Source organism: Blennius ocellaris, assembly GCF_963422515.1.
Source record: "Blennius ocellaris genome assembly, chromosome: 15".
In the NCBI taxonomy this organism is placed as follows: Eukaryota; Metazoa; Chordata; class Actinopteri; order Blenniiformes; family Blenniidae; genus Blennius; species Blennius ocellaris.
Genome location: NC_137664.1, coordinates 20,055,495 through 20,069,998, shown reverse-complemented (window position 1 = coordinate 20,069,998; position 14,504 = coordinate 20,055,495). Strand labels below are relative to the sequence as shown.

General features: G+C 44.5%; 1 protein-coding gene across 1 annotated transcript in view; it reads right to left on the bottom strand.

Moving 5' to 3' along the window:
- ehmt1b (euchromatic histone-lysine N-methyltransferase 1b) overlaps window positions 1-14,504 on the bottom strand; it is a gene marked incomplete at its 5' end in the record, with an annotated part of 29,096 nt that overhangs the window by 7,495 nt on the left and 7,097 nt on the right. The window contains 12 exons of the mRNA XM_080510285.1: window positions 639-745; window positions 840-922; window positions 1,006-1,221; window positions 1,313-1,545; window positions 3,001-3,269; window positions 4,646-4,762; window positions 6,348-6,450; window positions 6,536-6,607; window positions 7,760-7,912; window positions 10,671-10,819; window positions 10,937-11,189; window positions 13,942-14,501. Of these exons, the coding sequence (XP_080366411.1) occupies window positions 639-745; window positions 840-922; window positions 1,006-1,221; window positions 1,313-1,545; window positions 3,001-3,269; window positions 4,646-4,762; window positions 6,348-6,450; window positions 6,536-6,607; window positions 7,760-7,912; window positions 10,671-10,819; window positions 10,937-11,189; window positions 13,942-14,501 (2,315 nt within the window). The remainder of the gene's footprint in view (window positions 1-638; window positions 746-839; window positions 923-1,005; window positions 1,222-1,312; window positions 1,546-3,000; window positions 3,270-4,645; window positions 4,763-6,347; window positions 6,451-6,535; window positions 6,608-7,759; window positions 7,913-10,670; window positions 10,820-10,936; window positions 11,190-13,941; window positions 14,502-14,504) is intronic.

Below are 14,504 nucleotides of genomic sequence, written 5' to 3'. Positions count from 1 at the left end.
ATATTAAAACTAATTATATGTTTAAAAGGTATAAATTACACACACACACACACACGCACACGCACACGCACACGCACGCACACGCACGTAAGGATATTACTCAAAATATGGCCAAGAAGTATGGATACATTTTTAAATCTACTTGGAGAAAATTAATATTCAAACCAATAGCGGTGCCAAAATGTTTCTTTAAAAACCCAAATATTGACTGTATTAACAGAAACATTCCTCTGAATCACGACGCCACCATTTAAGTTGTATAACCACTGTGTAACCTGTGAATGGGTATTTGCCTCAGAAGCTCTTCTCATGTCACCTCCAAAGTTTACTAAGGGATTAATGTCTGGAGATGAGGCTGACCGCTCCACAACCATGCTGCTGCTCGCTCACTGGCGTGTTTGCGGTTGCTGTGTTTTGGAAGCCATTTCACCTTCAGCATATTGCAACTTTGGACTTTGAGAGGCATCTTGCTAATAGATTAGCTTCCTCTAATTGTCTCGGTACTCGGAGGTAACTCCCGACCCTCTGATTACGGTGGATCACTGCCATTCCTGAATCGTCGTCTTCCATGTCTCTCCAAGCAAAATATAATTTTCTGGACTTTTCCATCGTAAAACCATGAGGCTCCAGCCTCTTACCTGGACAAGCATGTGGCAGATGTCCTTGTGTCCGCTCTCAGCCGCTGCATGCAGCGGCGTGCGCTTGTTCTGAGACTCCATCTTGAAGTTGGGGTCGATGCCATCCACTAGAAGGTAGATGTGACGGATGGTTAAAAACCTCATCAAGGTGCAAAGACACCGTGATGGAATAACAAGGAACTGACGGAGGAGTGAACGCACCCAACATGAGCACCACCTTCTTCAGCTCGCCCTGCTTGGCCGAGAGGTAAAGCTGCTTGGGGTGGAAACGCAGCTTCTTGGGTCTGATTGTAAATAAAAGAGTTAAAAGAGTTAGAGGATTGTGGTGAGCGAGGCAAACCGATGATTCTCAGCAGGTCTGACTCACTTCTCAATGTCCAGAGCCACCAGGATGCTGTCCAGAGTCTCTCGAGATTGTCCCGGAGGGGGTGTGGGCGTGACCGAGACTCCCACCGTGGCCTGGAGGGACGTCGTCCTGGTGGCGCCCGGGAACGCCGCCGTGTCGTGCGTTTGAGTTGAGCGGATGGAGAGCGAGCTGTCGGCCCTCCCGCTGACCTCGGCGCCCGGAGTCGGACAAGAGGAGCTGGCGAATCAATTTGAAAATTTAACGTAGTGATTGAAAGATGTTGAGAAGCGACACGCTGTGCTTCCCCGCCCCCCGGCCAGCGCTTTACCTGCCGGTGGTGGTGTCCGCCCGGCCCTCGGGGGCGCCCGGCGTGGCCGGGCCCTGCGCCGGCGTGGGGGGCACGGTGGAGGTGGTGTCGGCCTTGGCGATGGTGACCTCTTTGGCTTTGCTGGCCTCCTCCCCACAGTGCGGACAGAAACTTTGACCTTTCAGCACCGAGGCGCAGTCCTGATGGAACCGGTGGGAGATGCTGACGTCAGGCTGGCACTCCATGAAGGTCCCCTGTGCAAACAACAAAAACGCATAAACAACACGCTCCTCCGAGGACCGAACTCGACTGTGATCAACTCAATGATTCAAGCCTTCTCCTCCTTTTGCAACAGATTCCATGCGAGTGTTGACCAAGCTTTATCATCTCGTCGTGCGTCTGTTCAGATACTGAATAAAGATCATATGACGTCTGTAATCACTCCGCTTTAAGCCTCAACGTCTTTGAATCAGGTCTCAACACAAACTTATACTTTTACCATCTTTATTTACTATCGCGAGATCCTTTTTGTGTGTGTAGTTGGAAAACAGACCACCTTTGTTGTTTTCAAATGTGATCTATAAATAGAATTGAGGGAAAAAAAGATGCATTGCCAAAAGCAAACGATCACAAACAGATCACACTTTGTGTTGGTTAACATTTCTGATAAAATGTTGGGTTTGTCATTAAAGACTTCACATGAGAACTTTGAGGGACAAGAGACATCAGTTTGATTCTGACTGAGTAAGTAGCTCCGTTTCAGGTCAGCAGCTTGCAAGGACACCGCTGACAATAGACGACAGTTTCTCTGAGTATTCTGTGTGATCGAAAAGGTGAAGCCAACAGAATGAAGAGATCTGAGGCATTTCCTCATATTTTCTAAAGCAGCTGTGAGTAAAAGTGACCTTGACCACCTTTAAACAAACTCAAAGAGAGACTTGGACCTGAGTAGCAAAAGAAAGTTACAGAAAGAGACACATTTAGTCTGTGGCTCATTGATCATGCGTATAAAATAAATGCTATTTGGAAGACCAAACAACATATTGTCTTCACACGTACAAACCATAAAAATGGTATTTATTAGAAATACACAGAAAAAAGATCCTCTTGTCAGTTAGATTCATTGAGAATGTGTGAGTGTAAATCAGCCAGACGTCTTCTCAGACCCCCATCAATATGCACATTTGCTACCTTGCGTTATTATTATTAAAGATTAATGTTTGCTATTTTGCAAAAAAAAAAAAAAAAAACTGTCACTCAGCATTTTATTTTAAAGCGAGTACAAACCAAACAGAGCTTCTTTTTTTTTTTTAAGCATTGTTGGGTTGCATTATTTTTTCCCCACCACTGCCTAAGACTGTTGCACAGAACAATTCTTCAATCATCTTCACTATAAAGAGTTGAAAGCTAAAACAGACACTTGACCGTGTGGAAGGAGTGCGGATTGTTTCCGTTAACACGTGTTGGTCAGGCCTGTTCGCAAAGTGCCGCCGAAGAAATGAACGTTACTAATTTGGCCAAAGTCATGCAAATTCATGTTTGGTTCATAAATGCAATGAATCATGGGACACGTGCGGCTGAGAAGGATTCTCCAAATGGATCAGCTATTATTTTTGAAACAGAAGGCACGTTCAAGGATAGATTCTAATAATCGACTCCAAACCTGCTGTAAGCTGCGCCGCGTGTGACGGTGGACGGACTGAACTCACGGCTCTGCAGAAGAAGCCGCAGCCGGGGCAGCACTGGTGCTTCACCATGCCGCTGCGGTGGTCCTCGCACAGCACCAGCAGCTGGACGGAGTTGGAGGGACGCATCATCTCGTGTTTGAGCACGGCGCTCTGGCAGCGCGTCAGCTGCCCGTCCACGCTCTCCGTGGCCATGCACTTCCTGTCCGCCAGGATGAGGATCTCGCGGCTCTTGGGCGTCTCCATGCGGCAGCTGCACAGCGGGAGCTCCTGGGCCTCCTCGACCACCGACTCTGTGTGGGAAAAGGGCCAGGAGCAGAGTTTAGGGTTGCTTCTGATTTGAAAGGGGTCGTGTTATACGGCTTTAAACACTTTCACAGGGTCTCGTTGGTCCAAAAACATTGTATTCAAAGTTTATTCTCCCAAATCCAGCTTTTATTTCATTTTTATCTATTTGAATATTGGATCATAGGAGCTGCATTCAGAATCTGCTGTGTCTGTGTGAGCTGGACTGGCTCCACCCACACATGTCCATCTTGGGAAAAGGAGGAAGTACTTCCTTTTGTGGTGCCATGTGCCAAAGCAGAGCTGCTTAATTGTGAGAGGGTCAAAGGGGAGGGCCTAGCTTGATTGGGATTGGCTGAACCCCTAATGACATTATACAGTATAGGGTTCAATTTCTGATTTGTCCATTGGAGCAACACACTTTAAAAAAAAAGAAAACAAGCCAGGGAGACATACGATTTTTTAACTTCTGAGGCGTCATTCCACACATGGGGATGATTATTACTGTTGGAAAACCATTAGAAAGTGAATTTTGCATAATATGACCATTTTAATGTCTTCACCTGAGTAACGTGTGGACGATCACACAATTTCTGCATGTTTATAATAATACTTTATCTCGACATCCTATAACCCATCAATGTAAACCATAAACCTGAGATGTAAACAAAACTCTGTAGAACACATGGTTGAGTCTGACTTTTCCAGATCCGTTCATTAATAATCGTTACCATCAGGGTTATGATTCAGGCTGTTTTTTTCTCAGGAAAGTGCTCCGAAACTCATTGGATGTATATGCAATTAATTGACATTTTTTGCACGTCCACACTGGTCTGCCAGTGGAGGATACAGCCAAGTTAAAAACATGTCACTTCCTTGAATTACTACAAGGCTACCAGCCAGAAAATGCAAATAATTGATCAGAGGAAATAAAGCACAGTTGAAAATAATAAAAAAACGATGAGGTTGAGGAGATGTGTGCGTTCCAAGTCTGCTCCTGTTTCCCAAAACACCTGGAACATTGAGGTGTGATGATGACTAAAACACCGGCTTCGTTTTGTTTTGTTGCTGAGAGTTTCTGAAGTGTCGTTTTACACGAGCAGATCATTTGTTGTACTCCATTCTCCTACCACAGTCCAAAAACACACGTGTGGATATTTGTTGACCCGTTATTGTGAATACGGGTGTGTGTGAGTGTTAAAACTTGAATATATGAAACGTCCTTTACGTGGCGATGGAAAGACCCACTGGGAATCGAAGGGTTTGTCAATAAGCATTTCTATGGCTTTAAAACTGACATTGAGTCATTAAGTGGGACAACCTTTCGCACTGAAATGTAGAGAAACTCTTTCACATTAAAAGTCGTGAACAAAGTGACGCTGACCTTTATTGTGCGGAGGCTTGCCGAGGTTGGCGGGCTCCGCCGGTGTTACCGGTGTGTACGGCTTGTCGTCGCGGGACGGAGCCGCGGCCTCGGCCTGAACAGCTGCTGCTTCAGGTTCTGAACAGAGACACACAAAAATAAATGCTTCACCTCGGAAAACAAAATGGAAAATGCAAGTTGCAGAAACCGACACGTTTCACTTCGGTGTGACATGTGAGGATAACTTGTAAACACTTACGAATATGAGGTTTAAGCTGTGTAGTAGGTGAGTGACTCAAATTAAGTGAAATTAAATAAAAATAACAAAACAAAACAAAAAAAAAATCACACAATGTACTTAAGCCAAGGGACACGGTTTCCTTCAACTTGAAACACAATCGGAATGGATAAAAAAGACTGCAGAAAACATTTTCTCAAAACCCATTTAACTGGATCCCGAACTCTTCCCATTGGGTTTATATTCAGAAAATAAAAATACAGACCTCAGCATTATCAATGCCAAAAACAAATAAATAAATCATTGCATTGTTCTGTAAATCAAATTATCTACTAAGCAACAGATGAGACAAAAGTTTTCTGGCTTTTCTGCCTCCGAATAAAAAAAAAATCTTACTGTTCATATTCAACAGTTTTTTAAGTTGAGAGAAGGCAAATATAATGTAAAGGTCATTTATTTCTGAGTAAAATGAAACCTAATCTATGATATTGATGTTTTTTCTCTTCGGGAAGTTAAACTCTCAGCGATGAAATTAAATACAAGAGTGTAGACTACAGAATAATTCAAGGTGATAGTTCAGACTCATGAGCCAAACAGCATCATAATGTATGGTGTTCATACATTATGTTCTTTAGAGCTTTCTTCCCCCCCCCCCCCCTTCTGTTGGTCTTGGTTTTTTGTTTGTTAGTTGTACACATTGTGTTTATTCATAGAGTTTAGAAGATCTGCATAAATGATCCACTGGCTTCAGCCCCTTGCTTTTCTTGGTCAGTTAAAGTGAACTGTATCTGTTGGTGTTCAGATGTGTCCAGGGACAGAACGGCGCGGTACGGAGCAGCGCGGCGAAGCGTAACCAGAGCCAAATCTAGTGCGTTTCCCCCGCAGAAAGTACGGTTGGCGGTAGGCGGAGGTTTAGAGCTCCGCAGATATACGACGTTGCAACAGTAATCTCGGCCGGGCGACAGATCTGGACCTTATGAATCCTCTGTTGTTGTTTACATCCTCCGCTTTGAACGAGCGGTTTAGTTCATTTACTTTTTTTGCAGCCGCAGTGCTGCGGCTGCAACTACCGTGTTGGTTCAGAGAGAGCGAACGCCTGCCTGTCGGTAGCGCACGGACTTCCACAGCTGCCTCGGCGCTCTGATCCCAGTTCAGTTGCGGCCGGAGCCACTGTCTCCGTCCGTTCTGCTCTTTTGGGACCAACATGAAAGTTGTGCCGCTAAAAAGAATAAATAAATAAATAAAAACAACCGATGTATAGCTGAAAAAAAATAAACCATTAAATTCATTGGTTCATGTTCAACACAAGGTCCCAATGGTTTTGGACCTGCACGTCTGTTGATGAAAGCTCCAGTTGGGATTATGTGACGACCGCAGCGTTTCAAAAGAACGACCGTCTGTTTTCCAGGGGGAAGATGTTGACCGTTACACAATCTAAAAGCGTCTTACTTCCAGAAGCAGACCGATTAAGACGAGTGCGATTACCTTTCGCCTTCATCCTCCTTTTCCTTTTCCTGGAGGGCCGCAGCCACGCGCTGTCTGCTTTAGTTTTCTTCTTCAGCTTCTTCTTCAGACTGGACTCTGAGCTCTGCGGGACGACGGTCCAGTCATTGAGTGACAACATGCCGCGGCGCTCAACAACCAACTCTCTGGTGATGTGAAAGCGTTCTCACCAGGTCGGACTCCGTGCCTTCCTCTTCTCCTTCTTCCTCTGCAGACTCTTCAGACTCCTGCTCATCTTTCGACTGCACCCAACAAAGCACAAGAGAAACGTTACGGGAAAAAGAAACCAACATCCCACCAAGCGAACGAGATTTTGAACTTTCTGATATCTGACAGGAAAACTGTGAGGATCACTTAAAACCAGCAGGTCTCATCATTGGAAGTTTAATGACAGTAAACCCAATAACAGATGATTTAATGGTTGCAATTTTTTTTTTCCTTTTATTGATTATATTCGCTTAAAAAAATTACTGCAAATCACAAAACACAGTTGTGTACGGTATGCTGAGATACCACAGTCCTCCAGGTACAGGGTAACCAAACAGAAAGTTAGATGTACGTTGGTTATTGGCATCCAGCTCAGTTAATAATGTACCAATGACAAAAAAAAAGGAAGTGAAATAATCCAGGTTTTACATCGAATGAAGGTCAGAAAAACTAAACTATGACAAGGAAAACCATCCAGGGTGTTATCATCGATTATTACCGCAGCAATAAGAGAGTTGGATACTGAGCTGTTTTAGGGTGTGTATCGTGAAAACAAATTCTGGTTAATAAGGTTTGAGTTCATGTGTGTTGAAGTTTAGTTTAGTGGTCTGGAAGTACCAAACTGTCTCACACTGCATGTATGATTTGTAGGAGACCAAAAGATCCCGTTCTTTAGATGTTGTTGGAGGTCTTTTGTCGCCTCTTGGATGAGTCGTCGCTGCTCACTGTTCCGTGTTTTCGCCATTTGTGGATAATGGCTCTCACCGTGGGTCGTTGGAGTCCCAAAGCTTTAGAAATGGCTTTATAACCTTTTCCAGACCGATAGATTTCAACTACTTGGGGGGCAAACACTTCATCAAGAAGCTGTATGTCAATTAATGTCTGAACTTCTCGGAATGTCAAGTGTACTTCAACTATTTCCTTGGGTCTGCGAGCTTTTATGACAACGCTAAATTACAATGTGTCAGTTCTCCAGCTCTGGAAATGAAAAGTCAACCATTTCCTGAAGATTTTAGTCCAGGAACATAAAACCCTTTCAACTGATGTAAAGTGACCTGGGGGGGAAATGTCATACATTACTGCTAGAAATGCACATTTTATCCAAAGCAAGAACTGCAATCTAGGAGTTTCCACACAAGACGGGAAAGCATGACTGGGGGGACGCCAGCCAGGATTTGTTCTCCGACCTGATCTGTGGGTTCGGATGTTTCCTGGACGGTGCTGACGCCTTCTACCGCTGGCTGACGTCTCTCTTCCTCCTCAGACTCCAGGTCTTCTGACTCCTCCTCCTCGGACGCATTTCCCATCTTCTCCCCATTCACACTCGTCACCTCCTTATTCTGTGAGAGAGCGGAGGACTTGAGGTTATCGAAGCAAATGCAAAGTGACAAGAAGTCTTGTATCACATGTCAGCACTGGCCGGGAATGCTGGTCGACTCTGAGCACATGGACTCAGTCATCTTCATAGTTTGACGATTTTTTTTTTTTTAAACTGGATCTGACAGTCATGTAAAAGAAACTCAGAGAAACCGCAAGAGTTTTACTTTGAAAATATACTGTTGCAAGAAAAAGTATGCGACCACTTTGGGATTGTTTGGACTTCTGTACAAATTGCTCATAAATATGTTCTGACTCGGTTCACGCGGCAGGATTCTAAAATTGTCGGCAGATTTCCCAAACCTGAGAGACCACACACACACGGCGATAAATAATCACAGGTTGAACGGTTTTGGTCGTAGGGTGTGTAGTGTGCAGCCACTCGGCAACGTCAACACACACCAACCGATTAACTTGCGAACGTCCCCAGATCAGACGGGAAATCTCGCAAAACCTGGCGAGCTCAAACGTGATTCCAGCGTCAACAAACCTGGCGGAGGACGAGATGCAATGCTGATCGTTTGTGGTGTGATTTTTTCCGGGAAAAAAAAAACACGTTTTAAAAAGAGTTGTTGGTTCGTCACAACAACTGTTTTGATTTTTTGGATTCCCCGCCCGCTTCCGGTCCGGCGCCACTACATCACCTTGCTTTCTGATTGGCTACGCGTCACAGTCAACGGGCTCGTTGAGTCTTGCTCTCGGAGGACACCACACACGGTGGGAAGTCGGGCCAAAACAATCCAACGTGTTGAATATCTCCGATCTCAGATCAGAGCTTTCCTGAGCAGACGAGAGCAGTCTGAACACACACGGCAAGAATATCTGATAAGATCATCTGATGATGATCTGAGCGTCCTGAAGATTGTCGTGGCCAAAAGCGGCCTGATTATCCTGCCTGGTGAACCAGGCTTAAGTCACAGCAATGGACAAACGATGCTCATATGTTTCCATAGTTCTGTTGAAACATTCATAGTATAGAGTGGGAACAGTATGTGAGGCCTTGGATTTAACACTTGGCTGACCCTCCTTCGGCAGCAATGACCTCTTGAGGTCACGCCAGAGCATTTCAATCGTGTTAAGGACTGGCTCACTGCAGAAGATGCATTTCCTTCCGTTGTCGATTTACTTCTATGTTTTGGGTTGTTGTCCTGTTGCATCACTCAGCCTCTGAGCTTCAGTCGGTGGACAGATGGTCTTAAAACATCTCGATAAATTCATTTTGCCACCGATGACTGCAATCCGTCGAACCCTTCATCCTGTGCTTTTCTCGGGCATGTCATCTTTGCAGGATGGCCGTGCCCTGAGAGTAGCAAATGTGCTTCAACTTTCTCCACTTGTAGACCGTCTGTCTCACCGTGGACACATGAACATCAAGCCTTTCAGAAATACTTTTGCAGCCCCTTTCCAGCTTCATGGCAAAACAACAATTCCGTGACCGTCGGTCTCCTGAGAGCTCTTTTTGTGTGAGGCATGGTTCACATCAACAGCAAACTGGTGTGTTTTTAATTGGGCAGCTTGAACCAACACGTCCAATCTCATCTCATTGACTGGACTTGGGGTTGGTTGACTCCTGGATCCAATTAGCTTTTGGAGAAGCACATACTTTTCCCACACTGCACTGTGAACGCTGACACGCTCAATAAAACGTGTTTTTGTCTATTATGACCAAGACGATGATCACAACACATTTCATGACCAATTTATGCAGAAATCCCAGTAATCCCGAAGGGTTCGCAAACTTGTTCTTTGCAACAGATCTGTGAAATTGCGACATAGTTTTTAAAAGTTCCTAAACATTCTTTTTTAGAAGAGTTACTCAAAACTCTGGTATTATAAAACTAAAAAGTCTTAGTTGGCACTTGATGTTGGTATATTTCCACCGCTAACCGCCAACTTGACACACACCTCTTCCACCTCTTGCAACTACGTTGGTGCAACTTCCCAGTCCGCCCACACATCTCAAGAGCCTTCCACCTCGTGACATTCGGGCGCCACAAAAGACTCCACACGACCTGTTTCTAAGGTGACTGAGGCCTGTATCGGAGTTTGAAATATCTGAACGTGCCTTTACCCTGCTGACATTGTCCAACAGCAGAGCCGATCTGTGCCACATTAGAGGAAAACTTCCTCGATCGGGGTCACATTACGCCGACGGTGTAAATAAAACCCTATTCTGAAGAAACGTGACTCTTCAGTTCATAATTACTTTTCAGAGTCTCCATCAAGGTTCATCACCCTCTGCTGTCCAGTCAGTGTGAGTGGTGGAATGGCACATATGAAAAGGTTATAGGGAATCAAACAACAAAAAGACACGTTAATAGATCTGCAAAAAGCGCAAATGCCGCTATGAAAAAAAAAAGAACGAAATTGGGGGTCACTGTGGGGTTTGATCTTTTTCCAATTGTACGTGCTGGTCAAATTGTTTTTTTCTTCCAATTTTGGATGGAGATAAAATTTGAGTTCTTGTTCCAACAATGCATGGAAGCAACATTCAAAAGCATGCATACACACTCAACCCAGCAAGAGCCTAAGTTGTTTTCTGTTTGCCTTAGATGCAGGAGAAGGCTGCTTGCCTTCAATAATCAAAAAAATAATCCACAAGCAGCAAAAGACGAGGAGAGTCTGACCGAACCAGGAAACAATACCAATATCACCAAAACCATTGTTTTTTTTTCCCACAATGGGATTTGATTTGCTTTGGCGAGTGTGTGGCTGTCAGACCTGAGGGCTCTTGGCAGAATGCTGCAGCTCCTTGAACATTTCCAACATCGTCCTCTGTTTAAGCACTTTGGTTTTCTTCTTGGGGACGAGGCTGTACGTTCCCATCCTCCTCTTCTTCTTGCGCGACGACAGCCCAGCCGAGAACGAGCCTGCTGCACGAGAGACACCAGCCACATTACTAACTCTCTCTGAAACGCCCCAAACAGAACCAAAAACAAACCAAAAAGAAAAAAGAAAAGGTCTCATGTCGGGTGATTCGGTCTGACCTAGCGGGAGCTTGGTCGGCGTCTTAGCCGGAAAAGCCGAGAGAGCGTCGGGCGCCGCGGGAGCCGGAGGCGGTGGAGGTGCTGGTGAAGCTGATGGAGCGGTTTGTGCGGAAGCTGGCGTCTCCGGCGGACTCTGAGGTAGATGGTTCTGAGCGGGGGACTGCTGCGAGGGTTTCTGCACACTGGGTGCATCCAGATTCTCAGACTTCTCTAGTTTGGCGTTCTTGGCTTCTCGTAATTCCCTGTTCAGAAGCTGCACGTCAGGAAAAAACAAAAAAACAAACAATAGTCAACGTCATTTTTTTTGGAACAGGAGGTTCATTGGTACAAAATCGAGGAAGCTCTGTCACTTTCAGGATCTATAAGATGAGACACAAATAAAGGGAAACAGGTTTGATATTTTCAAAGTGCTGCTCAAACTTCTTTTCAGTACAAATTGATTAACAGCACACATCACGGGTGTCAACATGTTTATATTCAGGGGCCACATTCAACCCAATTTCATGTCGACTAATGGTGACATCATAAACTTTAAATTTAAACTTTAAAGTTTGTCTTTGTAGTGTCGGTGTAGTGTGTAGACTATAGGTCATGGACATTTCTTTTTGCAAAAAAACAAACAAATATAACTTCAACATGAAGCTATTTAGAGAGAAAAAACCTGGTGCAAAATACAGTGAAATATCAAAAATACTTCTTCTATAGGTGTTGCATTATGGGCTCTTTTTATAAACTCAGCCTGAGAGCATGGCTCCGTGTTTGATAGCAATGAGGTGGCTAGCTTTCATGCCAGTATTTCTGATATCTCTGATTTGTTGTTGTTTTTTTAGAAATGTGAGCCCCTCCTTGGTGGTCCGGCCACATTGGAGCCTCTTGCTGGTCTGGCTGGTTTTGGTCCAAGGCCCTTGGTTTTGATACTCTTAATATAAGAAACCATGAACCCTAATTTCAGTTTAAGAGCTCTTGTGGGGGTTTTATAAAGCGATTGGGATTACTTGGAGAAAGAGAAATGTGGTTTTCTCCCATGTGCCCACCACAGTTTGATTCAGACGGACCTACATCAGCGGTCTGCAACAAACATGTCAAGACATCCGACGTCCAAGATGCTGATGTTTATAGTTTGTGTCACAATGACGAATCGTGTGTTTGGTGAACAATGAAGATCATCATTAAATGGATTCTCACAAATAAAACTTTTGAGGGTTTTTGTCTCAGCTCTACATTTTAAACAACTGTATATTTGTAAATCAGTGTTAAATCCTTGAAGGAAGAAGTCTCCCACATTACTCAGAAGAAAACCACAAACAAAACAATAAGGATTTGTTTATTTGCATCAAGTGTGTTAATTAAACAAAAGGAGGTCTTGTCTTTCTCTCGTGGAAAGACTTGAATGGGACGGTTCAAAATGCCCTAAAAAAAAAAAAGAACAACGAATCTCTTAAAGTTGATCCTAAAATTAGTAATCAGGGATATTGGAATTAAACAGGTTTTATGTTTTAGGTTTTAGTAGAAGAGAGACTGCCAGAGAGAAGCCACACCAAGTCCGTCTGCAACAAGTCCTCTGGTTTTATCAGAAGAGGATCTCACACAATAAACAAGTTCTAATGTTACTGCGCTATAGTTTCATATATCCACACCTCACTTGTAATATATCCGGGCTGCCTCAAGTCCTTCTCCAATTCAGATACACCCAAATAAAAAAAAAAATACAAAATAAATCTCATATTCCAGAAGTCAAGAGACAACTCTGTTTAGAAAGTTTATACTTTGACCAATTTTAGCAATTAATATTCAACAAACAGCATATTTATGCAAAAATTCATTAATAATAAACAAGGCCATTCAGATACAAGTTTTCCCTCCAGTCATCAGACATTTGACCCAACAAGGAACTACAAGACTTTCAGTTTCCACTCCGTTGTTCCTACAGGCATCAACTGGGCCAAACTCTAGACAAATCAGTGAAATGACTTTCTTCTGTGGCATTTTGAATTATTTAATAATCCTGTTGAAACTGAATCCCACTGATTCGGAGTTGCAGGTGGCAGGATTCATCAACTTCCTTGTTAATTTTCTCTGCACGTTGTTCCTTCATTCTTTGTTCTTTTTAATTTTCATTACTGTAAAGGTTATTGATGTGAAGGATCTCACACAAGCTTTCTGTCCTCTCCTGCAGTCACGTTTTAGTTCTTGGAATTCTGTAGTCAATTCTTATTATGTGCAAATAAAGAAGAAAAAAATAGCGCGCTCACACCAACAGATGGTGCTTTTCGTGGATTTTGCAGGTCATCACCAAAAAATAGCAGCGTAACTGATGTTTCCCTCCAACAGGAGTATTCAAGGGAGTATTTTGCGTGTGATATCTAAAGACTGGACAGAGGGCTGAATGTACAAAATGTACGTGATGTCGGAGGGCGTTAAAAATATGGAAGAGTTAACACAAACAACAAAAAATAAGAGAAACAATAAGAGCAAAGATCCGTCCAAAATTCAATGCTTTGAGAAGAAGTCAAAGAAAATATTACGATCAAAGATCTTAAAGTAATGATAAATAAAGCTGAAAAAATATAACAGCAGCAGCTTCTCTGCTGAGGCTGATCTAATCTGCACTTTCCCTTTAAAAGTGTTAAACATCCCGATAAGCATAAAATCCACAATTGCTTTCATCCATCCATCCATGCATTGTAAATCAAATTAATGCATATGCATTCGGTGAGGTAAATTCTTCTAATATTACAACACCCTCAATGTTTTGTGTGTTGAAATAAAGAGTTCGTCAAAACAAACCTGCATGTGTTACTTTGTCAGACAATCCTCAGTGTGCTCGGATAATTACACTCACACTTTTGCACATTAGGCCCTGAGAGTGAAAACGCGACACTGGAGGTGTCTGCAGTGGCACTACAGCAAATTTGCAATGCAGAGAAGAGCTGGGTTTTGTTTTTTTTAACTACACAGTGAACTGATGAGCCAGAGGTTGGACCAGGTGTGATGATGGCCGTTACCTTTTGTGCCGGGCTGACAGCAGGTCTGGACATGGTCTTGCGTGCTCTGTGTATGGTGACGGGTGCCGGGGCGGGGAGGGGCGACGACGCGGCGCCGTTTTTAGTGTCTGGTGTGGTTCGTCCCGACGCGGTCCCCGTACCGGGGGCAGTCCTTAGCGCGCCGGAGCTTTGTGTGCACTCCGACGTGGTCGCGGGGGGAGGCGGCTTGGCGGCTATTACCCCCGCCGGCGAGTCCGGGGGCAAACAGTTAGTCCTGTGAGGGGAAGAAACTCCCACACCTGCTGCCGTACCGCTGCCACCGCCCTCCTCCTCCTCCTCCTCCTCGTCTTCCCCACCCTCGTCCTCCGCCTCCTGCTGTTTGGTGAGAATGAAACCGTTGCTTCCGGTGACGGAGCCGTGAGGCGGCTCGGTTTCCGACGTGCCGTTCTCGTTGATCGGCGGCGCCGTCTTGTTCGCGTTCGGGCTCTTGTGCCTCGTGTCGTCGTGGTCGGTGCCGTTGAGCATCGCCCCCGCTGCCGACGGAGACGAGGCCAGCCGGGCCGCCACCTCTTTGTCTGCGTCTA